Source organism: Poecilia formosa, unplaced genomic scaffold, assembly GCF_000485575.1.
Source record: "Poecilia formosa unplaced genomic scaffold, Poecilia_formosa-5.1.2 Scaffold4, whole genome shotgun sequence".
In the NCBI taxonomy this organism is placed as follows: Eukaryota; Metazoa; Chordata; class Actinopteri; order Cyprinodontiformes; family Poeciliidae; genus Poecilia; species Poecilia formosa.
Window position 1 is genome coordinate 773,865 of NW_006799943.1, and position 13,906 is coordinate 787,770.

Genomic DNA, 13,906 nt, shown 5'->3' on the forward strand with positions numbered 1-13,906 from the left:
TTTTGCAAACATTAGTCACAAGAGAAAATATTTCTGTGTGGCTCTTTGTGATTGCATTTGATCTGCTGATGTGTTTTCGCTTGAGAGGACATGGTCAGAATACCAAGAAAATAAAGTGTGCCATTAAAACAGCACCATGTGATTGTTAACAATGGCAGGCTGTGTCTTGCAGTGAGAGCTGTGTGCCGTTTCTGCACACATACGGTATGAAAACCGTGGAGTTACCTCACACATTTCTGCAGACTTGGCACACTTTGATCCTGTGTTTTCTGCTCCTTGATAAAAGTTGATGAAGATCTTACATTTAAGACAAAATAGATTTATGATCAGAGATGCACCATGGATAACAGCTACATGCAACAAAAGCCACAAAAAAAAAAAAAAAACAGGCACTTTAACAAACTCTTATATTTCACCAACAAGCAGAATCCAGAGGATGTTAGAAAAGAACTATAATAGAGCAGAGAAAGAAGAAGGCTGTGTTTAACTCCAGCCTGGTGACTCATTATTTCTTTCTTCCCTTGGGGACTTGCAGCATGCCATCACTTTATATAGTAATCTCTTGCTCCCCCTCTCTGCTCTCATCACTCTGATTAAAGGGGACCAATGGAAAGAAGAGATGATTAGGGAGTAAGTTCTAAGTTTTACTCATGACCATCACACTCTTTCCCATGCCACACAAAAGAAATGGACTCAATAACCTTCACACGCGCACACACACACGCACGCACACACACACACACACACACACAGAGCACAAATCTGGTCAAAAAGGGAGTTTTATGTTTTTTTCCACACTAAGAAATAATCCTGTAAATTTACAGTCAAATACTGGCAGCTATAGACGCCAGAAGTTTACTGTAAATGCACAGTAGCCGTACCGTAATTAATCCTGACAGTAGATTACCGTTAATGCAAGTACGCTATGGATACTGTGAAAGAACGGTAAACTTCTGGCGTCTATAGCTGCCAGTAGTTTACCGTTTTTTGAAAGAACGGTAATCTACCGTTTTTCTGAAAGAACAATAAAAAAAATACTGGTAGCTACAGACACCAGGTTTTTGTTTGTTTGTTTTTAACTGTTCTTTCAGAAAAAACGGTAAAAAAAAACAAAAAAACTGGCGTCTGTAGATACCAGTAATTTACTGGACATTTACTTTTTCAATCCTGTAATTCCCTTTTAAAATGGTGTACTGTAAGTAAATACTGTAATGACGCCAACACACCGTAGATGTTGTACCGCCAACAGGGTTTATTAGAAATAAGAGTGAGCTGCTATTCCTTAGGCTGCAGCTCGCCCCTCTAACAAACCGTTACACTCAACTGAATAGCTTCACTGCTAACACACACTGAACTCTCCGCTCTTCCGGTGTTCTGTCAGATCAGCATCGGTCCTGGTCGTCCCGCTCCCCTGATCCCCGACCCCCCCACCACCACCACATGACAGGTTCATCACATGTGAGTGGAAGTCAGCAGAGTCAGACAGGGGAACCCCATCACACTCTACACATAACAGTGATCACAATGCAACTTGTAACAAATACACATACTCATGTGGACTCTAGCAGAACTAAAATACAGAATCATTAAAATACTACGGTGGTCGACAAGTGCAAATGCGCAGCAAACACGAGAAAAACAAATACAACAAAGAAAAGGCGCAAACAAAAAAGAGATGCAAAAACATATATAAAAATAAGTGTTTCAGACCAGTAGAGCTTTGTGTCCGAGTTCAGGGTCTGCATCCTTTCAAGCTTATTCTTTCATGGGCTTGAGAAACAACCCGGTCTACAGAAGAGGGGTCCTGCGAAGGCAGAGAGCATTGCAGAGAAGNACCATAACTAGTCAACAATCTGGCGTTGAAGTGTGGCAGACCGCTTCTCTTAAGCTGCAGGTAAGGGCGTAATTGCCAACCGGCGTGAAGATGACGTAACAGGTCCGTCCCCCGTGCAGCCGTCTCCAGGACTCCATCTAGAGGAGAAAACCAACCCCAACCTCCACCCAGAACCTAACATTTACTGTTTGATTATTGTGTTACCATAGTTACAATCTGATCCTACCAGTTTAATCTTTTCTTTGTGTTATAGCTCAGTCTGATCATAAATACATATCAGCAAATAACAACCAATTATCAGCAAGTTATTTCTGCTGCACCGAGATGGCTCTTTGTGTACAATGAGAAACAATGTAATCATCCATCCATCCAGACTAAAGACTTACTGAAGCTGTATTGTGAAACAGTTCAGAAATACTCCTAATACTTTCAGAGCATTGAAATACTTTCTGATTTAAGTCTCTATTTTTTTAACATTGCTTACTAAATAAAAGTCTAGTCTTGTCCAAACATTTCCATATAAGAGTTCCAACCTGTGCAGGGTTTAAAGCAGGACACTGGTGAAGTATCATTGAGCAGTTTTGTGGAAGCAGAGAACTCCCACTAGGTTTGTGAAATACTGCAGCAGACATTTTCTAAGTTGCCTTTTGCCTTATTTCTCTGGACTAAAGTCTGCTTTTCATAACCTCTGTGTGATCAGGTACACTCAGACCTAAGGAGAATTTAGATAGACTAATTAACCTTCCACAGTCCAGAAACAGTCATATTTCTGGACTGTGGAAGAAACAGTCATATTTCTGGACTGTGGAAGGAAGCCGAGGTACCCAGAGAGAACCCACCAAGCAAAAAGACCCTGAGCCTGGAATTGAACCCAGGACCTTCTTGCTGCAAAGCAACAGTGCTACCTACCGCACCATTGTGCAGCCCAGCTTCTGGATCTGAAAGCAAAAAAAAAAGTGTCTGACTCTTCTGATATTCAGCAAATAGTCTCATTTTACAGACTTTGTTTCTGCATTCAATTTTATTTAGATAATCTAAGAGCTTAGGTTCCATTTGATCAACACATTGACACCACAAGCGTGGCCTTTTACTATAAAACCACTGCTTGTTTTAAATTTGAGTTTGTTTTGTCTTTTCTTCTCACTGGTGGCTGTGGTCCATGATGAGTCAAGCCCTGCCTTGCCTTTGTAGAAGAAACTCTTCAGGGCATGAAGAAAGAAGAGGAAACGAGAGCAGATGTGGCCTAACATTCCTCCTGAGTTGTGCCCTGGCTTGTATCCCAGCATACTGCTGCAGCTCTGCTAGCTGTTCCAGCCATGTCAACAGCACAAAGGCAGACCAGGAGGGTGTGTCGTTAACTCATGGAGAGGTTGAGTCTTGGGAGGAGATAAAGGAGGAGCTTGAGCAGACGGGGGAGTCCAGTGGAAAAAGGGGCTGGAGAGAAAATACCCTGCAGGCTGTAGTTTGATGCTGGGGTTTTCTGCCACAACTCTTATGTGGTGACATCCAGCACTGCTTGTCTTCTTCTCCATACGGATTTGAACTTGTGGAATACAGAAAAGCTTTAAAACGGGCTGCATGCTGCAGAAAAAGGAGAAGTAAAGAGCAAACGAAAAAGAAGAACCTGGTGTGAGGGCAAGAATTTAGATATTTGAGAAAGCTTAAGCAAGTTTCAGCTCCTCAAATTAGTCAAAATGGCAACCATGGAAGCACTGGAATCCTCAAGTGCCATGCTGGAGCCTCAGACCCTGACTGAAGTCTCCGACGATGAGCTCAATTTGCCAGCTTCTGATGAAGAAGATAATGCCCTTGCTGCTGCCAAGAAAGACCTGCATGTCATGGGCACAGAGGAAGAGACGAACGAAGACAAGGATGAGGTGCAAGCGTCAGACACGCAAGTAAATGGCGTGATGGTTCTGTCTTTGCTTGACAAGATCATCGGCGCAGTGGACCAGATCCAGCAGACCCAGAGCGGGCTGGAGACCAGACAGCAGGAGATGGAACGAACGGTGACCAGCATCCAAGGAGAGCTGACCAAGCTGAGCAAGAACCACAGCACCACATCCAACAGTGTCAATAAGATGATGGAGAAGGTGCGCAAGGTCAGCATCAACGTCAAGACCGTCCGAGCAACGCTGGAGAAGCAAGGCGGCCAGATAAAGAAGCTGGAGAACAACGAGGCAGAGCTGCTGAAGAGGCGCAACTTTAAAGTCATGGTGTACCAGGTGGGAGAGTGTTAGCATGCTTTACTGAGGTTTCTGAAACATCAGGCTGTTTGTCAGAGCCTGACATGAGAAATGGGTGTGGCACACTGGTGCACTGAACAGAATGATGAGGAGCTGATACTCTGGAGTCTAGTTTATGTAATAAAAAAAAACTGATTCAGGTGTGGTTTATGAAACAGGACAAGGTTCCTGAAGATGATCCCACTTTGTTTTCAGGGAGGGGCTCCAGGTTCTCTGCTGTTACCTGAAGCCCTTCCTCTGCACCTTTAAAAATCATGAAGCACAGAACTAATTTTAATATGACATCCAAGTGTGTGCAAAACTATTAGTCTGCAATAAGCTCAGCAAGAACTCACAGAGAAGAATTACAAATGAAACCCATCATGAGCCCATGTTTTCTCTCACACTTTTTCTCTTTAATAAGTGATTTGTTTATTTAAGTCAGACTTAAAGGTTGTTATGACTTCTGACAGATTCTGGCACTTTGTGTGGTCAGACAGCATGCAAATGCAGATTTGGGTGTGTATGTCTGTGTATATAGGTGTGTGTGCGTGTGATGGGCGTGCTCCCAATCTGAACACCCCCACCCCTACTCTTAACTAATAAGTTTGTACAAAGTGCATTTCTCAAAAATTTATATAAAACTCAATGAGATCGTTTGTCCTACATATGCCCCAAGAACATTAAAATGAAACGACAATCTGCATCTTAAATGATGTGATGACAGTTTTTCTTTTTTCAAGACAGGGTGAACCGTTTGTTAGGGAAGCTGAGGGAAACCCAAACTTTTTTTAGACTGTGAGTTCATTGCGTCTGTGCACACATGCATATGTTTGTGTGTGTGTGTCTCTGTGTGCGTGTGTGTGTATGTGTGTGTGAACTGTAGTGCAAGAACATTCAGAGTTTCCAACCTTGACTCAAACATCATGGTTTGGAACTCTCTCGCTCTCTCTGCCTCCCTCCAAGTCGCTCCAGCAGCTAGAGCACATTTCACATTAGGTAACAGACTGACTGTGAGACAGAGTTCAGCATTTCACTGTGCCCAAAGTTTCTGTAAACTGACACGGCAGCATAAGACAGAATGTTTAATAAACTGCAGATGAGCAGGGAAGAGCCTTAAGGCTGAGCACAACTCAATAACTTGACTGTTTTTCAATCTGTGAACGTAATAAATCTCCTCAAGACTGGAATCTAATAAAGCTGTGGGTTTCTAGTTTCCAATGCAGCCTATTTAAAACATCCAATAGTCAAAAAACTATAAACATTTGGGGATTTTGCTAGAGTTAGGCTCTGTGGCGAGGCAAACTCCGCCCCAGATGCTTGTTGTGGGCTCCCTGACTAACTCAAAACACTGAGTTTATTTATGGTTGCCAGAAAACAAAGAATTCATCAACATTAAATGTGCTCGCACACGTGCATGCATGTGCTCGCTGCTCTGCTTTCAATTTTATGTGCATTTTTTTTATTTCTTTAGAAAACACATTGTTTCAAAATCCAACTGGTATGGAAACACATTCATCACCAGAGGAACGTTCATCTTTATAAAGAATGATTTAGACTCATGACTGCTCCCTAATACTCATCAGATAAAACTGTGGATTCACTAAGTTGATATGAACACTGTTGATTAACCTGTTCCTTACTTATTTTAATGAAGACACTAAATAGCCAGATGTTATATCCTGTGTACATCACTCCTGTCTCTATAGCTTTTTCTCCTCATCCCTCTGGAAAGCTCATAGTTGTGATTTCTGCCTTGATACACAAACATTTTAAAAATTAACATTTTATTATATAAACAGTGTTATATACCAATGCTAACCGTGTTCACAGTTCTTTTTAAGAAGAAGCCAGAGAATGATCTGAAGTTTCCTCTAACTGAACTAGCAAAGAGCCCCTCCCTTTCTTGTGGCTTTTCTCCCAAATACAGAGCCAGTTTTTGATATGGGCAGCAAAGGCACTTGCTCAGAGTGTCATGTGACACTTCATTAAATAAAGACGGACCTCTGAATATGACTTGATTTTACTTAAACAGGCAAATTTGTGTCACTCCTGTGACTGTCACACTTTAAATTCCCCAAACTGACACACAGAGACAGAGCAGAAATATTTGGGACAGGCAACTATTAACGCTGACTTTCACTGACTAACTGATACCACTTAATCCAAAATGCCTCCTGGGTATTTTTGAGGATGTTTCACCTTTTCAGTTGGTTTGTAAAGAATTTACAAGAGGATCCCGTAAACCAAATCAACTCTCTGCTACTGTAGCACAGTGTGGTGTTATTTATCTCTGTTTGGAAGGAGGATAAAAGTGAAAGGTTAAATGAAAAAGAAGAGGTGTCCAACTCTGCACTGGGAGTGGATGGGTGTGTAATGATGAAGACCAGGAACCATATTTAGACAGCTGACTCATAGCAGAGGAATTTCCAGCTCTCTGTTGTAACCACTTTCTAACAAGTCACACAATCAAGTCCTCTCCATTTAAAACATTCGGACTTTGAAGTGAATTTTACCTTTAAATCAGCAAGTCTTAAAGGTAAAGACTTGACTGTGATGTTAAGTTTTCTCTGTTATACTCTTCTTAATTCTAGCCAATTTAAACTTTATTAGGTTCTCCTGACTTGCCAAGCTGTCATACTGCGGTTTGATTATTTTTCTTTTGAAGAAATCAGAAGAAATTTTATAGAAAATGCAAGATGAGACTAGTGTCCTTATCAGTAGTGGATTGGGAGGACAGGAGAGTCACAGTGAAGTGGGGCTTTGGTTGAGTTTCAAAGTCAAAATTAATATTTTTTGCATAAGCAAAGACTCAGTTTGGACTGATGCACAGAAAGTTTGAAACTCGAACTGGTCTTGAGGTCCAAGACTTGAGTCTTATTAATGATCTTTATCTTATACAATCAGAAGGTCAGGTAAGCCTGTGTGTAAGTGATGCACTGTATTATGTTGTCATTTCTAGCATGGGGCACCTTTACTGTTTAGCCCTGATAAAAACTATTTCAGACTTTGACTCAGAACATGGCTTCCTAACAATCTTAAAAATCACCTGACTTAGAATAACAAATAATAGTGAACTATAGTAGAGTAAAGGTTGGGACAATGTGACCACACGGATTAACTACATCACTACAGGGGCAGAAATGAAAATGCAGCGGGTTATTCTCTTTTTATTCAGTTTCTTTCAAGAGACATGCACATTGCTATTTTGAATACTTTAGCACTTTATTAAAAATGGACTGACAACAATTGTCTACATGTTGAATTAAATATCAAAACATTAAAACTTTTAAGATATATCAACAAGCATAAATAAATCTTAAGGTCAAACTGTACAGGTTTGGATTCCTAACCTACAGCATCACAGGCTGCAGGAACAGCAGATGGTTTGTATCTGAGGAAGACCTGAGGCTAGAGTTAGATTCACCTTTCAAAAGATTTAGACTTGAGTTGGACTGGCCTCTCAAAGATTTTAGAGTTGACTTGGATAGGTAACTCGAAGACAACCCCTAATTAGCCAATAGCTAACTAATTGTCTTTATATCTATGTTGTTGTTAATAAAACCAGGGGATACATGAATCCTAGAAATGCTGGTTGATACATATGCCTCTACTGGTCTCCTCCTCTTGTTAGAGGTGTGGAATTTACACATTCTCATTTTTTCCCCAAGAAATATGGTACAAAACTGATGCTTATCCAAAACTGATGCCAATGTCCAGACAAAAACAGCAAGTATTTGTCTGCATGACAAACGCAGGTTGTGTGGGGAGCTGTAGTCAGGTCAGTAATGGGTGTGAGTGGAGATTCATTACTGCAAGTTGTGAGAACATGTATTTAGAGCTGCCCACTTGTGATCAGATCAACACAGATAAGCAGTGAAACCAGGTGTGAACACGGTACTTAATGCTTTATCACTGACACAGACAAGCTGCAGACTGAGTTCGCTGCATTGTCAGCTGACATGAATGTGGTAAGTGTGAGAGAACAAAGAAAGAAACACTCTCTTTATAAACCAAAAGATCAGGGTTTGAAATTTTATGTAAAGCACATTTTACCATTTCACCCCCTGAACAAACAGGCTGCATTGCATTTAAATTCATGAAGGCTTAACCAGAGCAAGTAGGTCTGTTCAGCCCCATATATGGACATTTGAGACAGAAATGTTCCTCCCCCATTTTAATGTGCAGGATTGTAAAGGCCATTGTTTCAGCTGAGTGAGTTACCATGTTTACAGTAGGCAGAGACCATGTTGACATGAAGCATCTTTGAATAATAATAATTGAAAATGGCTCGTGGAAATAAAGAAGAAATAGTCGAGAAACATGGAGAACCTGAAAACGAGGTAATAGAAGAGCCAGAGAGTGAGAGAGAGAGAGAGAAAGAGAGAGAGAGAGAGAGAGAATCTAATAATAGCGATTGTTGCATTCTTGTTTGATTGTGAGAAGGAAAGGACCTTTAGATTGTGTTCCTGTTTGGTTTGGGAGATCCAGTCCACGGATCTGTTCATTAAGAAGATCACTGGCTTGTACATGATCTTGTTGGATCCTTGCAGATATAAGGTTTTTTAGGTTGAAAAGATCCCATTTTCTGCTTGACACTCTGTGAGGTATAACTGGTTTCAGATCTGAAAAAAAATACACAGTGAAAGAACTTTTGAGGACAGAATGACAGGAAAATCATCTGGTAATCTTTCGCTGTGTGTCTTTAAATGTTAAAATGTTAAAAGTGTTAGTCCTGTGTGGATGCATCACTTCAAGCAGACATCCACAATCTAAGCAGCCCGAGACTGTACGTCACACAGGCTTCACAGACTTAACAATTGGTAACTATTTAAAGACCATTCCAATCCAATTCAATTTTATTTATATAACACCAATTCACAACAAATGTTGTCTTGAGGCACTTTACAAAAAATGCTTTCAATTCAATCATATATACATTCCGATTGAAACTAGTTATCAAACAGTACAGTATGCTCAATTAATTATTCAAAGTAACTTAGTGGCTCTATCTAAGGAAACCTAGTGAATGCTGCAAGTCAATGCATTGAGTCATTGACTTGCAGCATTCACTCCTCCTGGACCAGCATGTAGCAGCAGCAGAAAATCATTAATCATGTTCTAGTCACTTTCTAGTTTCCAATTTAAAACTCCTTTAGGAACCAATAAAAGTATAATGAGTTGACTCTCTTAGTACGTTAATAATGGATCCTTGACATAAAAATGTCCACACCTCTTAACTCCTACCACCTGGTGCGTATACTGTAAAATGAGGATTGTAAGATTGTTCCATTGTTAGCAATGAAGATTATATTGCTGATCCAGAAAAAGGCACTGCTGTGTTTCTGTTTTTGACCAGCTCCATAGCAACCTCTCTTCATCCTGCTGAACATGCTAGCTGTGTGGTAGCTACATTCTTTCTGTGCAGATTATCAAGCAGTTGATGTTGTACAAGACGGATGGGATGAATCTCTGACACTTCACTGAGCAAAACATATAGGAAGCAACCAGCTTTTCCATAAGTGAAAGAGAGACAGGAAAAAAACAACAACCTTGCTGTGCCTACTCTCATCCTTTGCCAGATTCAATTATTGTCTTGGTTCCATGACCCTCTCCACCATGTGAGTTCAGTTAGGGTTGAATTGCTTCTTCAACAGAAACACTTCTGTTATTTTCCAAAACAAACATTCTTAGAAAAAAAAAAAAACCTGAAAGTAAAATGAATTTATTTCCCCATTCTGTGAGCTTGGATTCAAGTTTATGGAGGAGTGTTTTTTTTATGACATATAACTCTGCTGTGATTCCCCTCAGCTGATTACCTTTTGTTGAGTGTTGCACTTTGCAGGGAGCCGGTGGTAATATAAACATCTTGCTGTAGTAAACAGATGGGTATTCATCATCAATATACAATATCAATGAACTGATTACAACTGGCATGTGTCACAGTGTTTGGCAGACAGTGAACTTCCACGGTGGCCTCAGAGGGCTAATCTGTGCAGGCTGTGGACATCAGTGGAGTGCAGACATAACAGCATTGTACGGACGTTTCTGTAAATGAGTGAATGGGATGGATGTAAACACAGCCCGGATCATAAAGGACCTCTGTGTGTGTGCACTAATAAAAACAATAGTTACAATATAAACACTGCAGAGCGCAATAATTAGTCAACTTGCTTCCTGTCGGTTCCTTTGGGGGGGACAGTATTATTATGTCTCCTAGCAACAGTTATAGCAGCTCATGTTTTTAAGAACTTTGCTGTTGTTTTCAAGTGAAAAACAATTTTCATCTTCACATCATTTAAAGGCGCTCTGTTTTGGGGGGATGAAAGATGAACACTTGGTTATTAAGGGACAAACTTTGAAGTTTTCACAGAGAATGCGCTGCAGCTTTGTCTCAGTGTTTGAGCACCTGTGTGCAGAGACACCATTCAGCTTTGTTTGGGTCCATTGCTAGTCATATAAGCCTTTGTTCTCCCTTTGCAGCTCAGAATGCTGCAGCATCTCTGCCATCCTCCAGGTGAGTAACTGGAAGAACCACCCAGATAAACATCATTTACATGACTAGAGCTTCAGATGATGCCCTTAAAAGATTTTAACGAGGAACATCGTGGTGGTGGGTTAACTCCCTTATGAGACGACTTGAATTTATGTCAACATCATAGCTGTAAAATTTTAAAATATTTCCCCTGAATGACTGTTATTTTACTGGATTCACAGACTGGACTGACTGCTGAACAGTCAATGAGCCGCTGATGTTCCTTTAACAGCTAACATACTCTAAATCACAGGAAATATATTACTATTTAAAGTCTAATATGGCAGACATTCATCTGAAACATATTTGTGGAGTTATTTCAACTAGATGTTCTTCTGAAACATCTAGTTTCAGAAGAACTAGATGTGTCTCTTTATTTTTTAAGAGACACAAAAATAAAGAGGAAGCAAAGAGAAGTTTTTCAAAGCTCAGCGACACAGAGATTTGAACTCCTGGAACAAATGACACCTTAAAGTGACAGGATATTCCACATGTTGACATTTTGTCCTTTGATTGCACCATTTTATGTCACAGAGACCACAGTACGTTCAATGAGCGCCAAAATTGCAATAACAACAAAATAATAATAATAATAAATAAACTATACATTAGGGAGAAATAAACTCAAGTTACTTTTTGTAGCACATTTTAGCAATAAGGCAGTTCAAAATGCTTTACTTGATAAAAACATAATACATTAATTACGAAACAAGCAAAGAACATTATTACATCATGAAAGAAGATGATTGCATTCTTTTCAGAATCGAATTTAAACCAAGGCAACTAATCGTGGAGCAGAACGGGACATTTTGATACTTTTCTATATAACACAGTGAAATCCATAGAAGTTAAACTCTAGACAAAACACCTAATCCCACAATAACTATTTGACCCAGTGGTCATCCTTTGAGTCATAACAGATCTTTAGGGAATTATGTAATTTTAAGGAATATAGAATAGCTGTTATGTTTAAGCAAAGGAAACACTGTAATGTGCAGCAGGACTGCAGCCAACAGGAGTGGGAAACCCCACTTTTTTCCGTCTTCATAAATCTCTCAACATCAGTTTCCATTGTTGCTAAAAAGAGAAAACACAAAGGGTTGCCATGGAAATGTCCAGTGCCATCCCTTAAGTTAATGCCCAAATCTCTTAGTCAGGCATGGAGAACTGTAAACAGAGCCAGGAGGCACAAAGAGGAGAGATTGCCCTGCTGGCCCGCTGCCAAACTTCTGTTGATTTCCTTCTTGTTCAATCCAGCAGAAAATGTTCATGTTCATCTTGTGTCATGTTTCATTTCCCTTGGTCTCGATGGAAAGTTACACTCATCATGCCCATGTTATTAATTTTGCAAACATTAGTCACAAGAGAAAATATTTCTGTGTGGCTCTTTGTGATTGCATTTGATCTGCTGATGTGTTTTCGCTTGAGAGGACATGGTCAGAATACCAAGAAAATAAAGTGTGCCATTAAAACAGCACCATGTGATTGTTAACAATGGCAGGCTGTGTCTTGCAGTGAGAGCTGTGTGCCGTTTCTGCACACATACGGTATGAAAACCGTGGAGTTACCTCACACATTTCTGCAGACTTGGCACACTTTGATCCTGTGTTTTCTGCTCCTTGATAAAAGTTGATGAAGATCTTACATTTAAGACAAAATAGATTTATGATCAGAGATGCACCATGGATAACAGCTACATGCAACAAAAGCCACAAAAAAAAAAAAAAAACAGGCACTTTAACAAACTCTTATATTTCACCAACAAGCAGAATCCAGAGGATGTTAGAAAAGAACTATAATAGAGCAGAGAAAGAAGAAGGCTGTGTTTAACTCCAGCCTGGTGACTCATTATTTCTTTCTTCCCTTGGGGACTTGCAGCATGCCATCACTTTATATAGTAATCTCTTGCTCCCCCTCTCTGCTCTCATCACTCTGATTAAAGGGGACCAATGGAAAGAAGAGATGATTAGGGAGTAAGTTCTAAGTTTTACTCATGACCATCACACTCTTTCCCATGCCACACAAAAGAAATGGACTCAATGCACACACACACACACACACACACACACACACACACACACAGAGCACAAATCTGGTCAAAAAGGGAGTTTTATGTTTTTTTCCACACTAAGAAATAATCCTGTAAATTTACAGTCAAATACTGGCAGCTATAGACGCCAGAAGTTTACTGTAAATGCACAGTAGCCGTACCGTAATTAATCCTGACAGTAGATTACCGTTAATGCAAGTACGCTATGGATACTGTGAAAGAACGGTAAACTTCTGGCGTCTATAGCTGCCAGTAGTTTACCGTTTTTTGAAAGAACGGTAATCTACCGTTTTTCTGAAAGAACAATAAAAAAAATACTGGTAGCTACAGACACCAGGTTTTTGTTTGTTTGTTTTTAACTGTTCTTTCAGAAAAAACGGTAAAAAAAAACAAAAAAACTGGCGTCTGTAGATACCAGTAATTTACTGGACATTTACTTTTTCAATCCTGTAATTCCCTTTTAAAATGGTGTACTGTAAGTAAATACTGTAATGACGCCAACACACCGTAGATGTTGTACCGCCAACAGGGTTTATTAGAAATAAGAGTGAGCTGCTATTCCTTAGGCTGCAGCTCGCCCCTCTAACAAACCGTTACACTCAACTGAATAGCTTCACTGCTAACACACACTGAACTCTCCGCTCTTCCGGTGTTCTGTCAGATCAGCATCGGTCCTGGTCGTCCCGCTCCCCTGATCCCCGACCCCCCCACCACCACCACATGACAGGTTCATCACATGTGAGTGGAAGTCAGCAGAGTCAGACAGGGGAACCCCATCACACTCTACACATAACAGTGATCACAATGCAACTTGTAACAAATACACATACTCATGTGGACTCTAGCAGAACTAAAATACAGAATCATTAAAATACTACGGTGGTCGACAAGTGCAAATGCGCAGCAAACACGAGAAAAACAAATACAACAAAGAAAAGGCGCAAACAAAAAAGAGATGCAAAAACATATATAAAAATAAGTGTTTCAGACCAGTAGAGCTTTGTGTCCGAGTTCAGGGTCTGCATCCTTTCAAGCTTATTCTTTCATGGGCTTGAGAAACAACCCGGTCTACAGAAGAGGGGTCCTGCGAAGGCAGAGAGCATTGCAGAGAAGATGCAGCCTTCAGCTAAGCAACATAACGCCTCCATCTCGGCGTTATGTTGCTTAGCTGAAGGCTGCATCTTCTCTGCAATGCTCTCTGCCTTCGCAGGACCCCTCTTCTGTAGACCGGGTTGTTTCTCAAGCCCATGAAAGAATAAGCT

The 13,906-nt window shown here is 40.3% G+C and overlaps 1 protein-coding gene across 1 annotated transcript in view; it reads left to right on the top strand.

Annotated features, from left to right (window-relative positions):
- The first annotated feature begins 3,311 nt into the window (after window positions 1-3,311).
- Window positions 3,312-13,906, top strand: part of LOC103142478 (polymerase I and transcript release factor-like) — a 21,400-nt gene continuing 10,805 nt past the window's right edge. Inside the window, exon 1 of the mRNA XM_007558565.2 lies at window positions 3,312-4,059. Within this exon, the coding sequence (XP_007558627.1) occupies window positions 3,529-4,059 (531 nt within the window). The 5' untranslated portion in view covers window positions 3,312-3,528. The remainder of the gene's footprint in view (window positions 4,060-13,906) is intronic.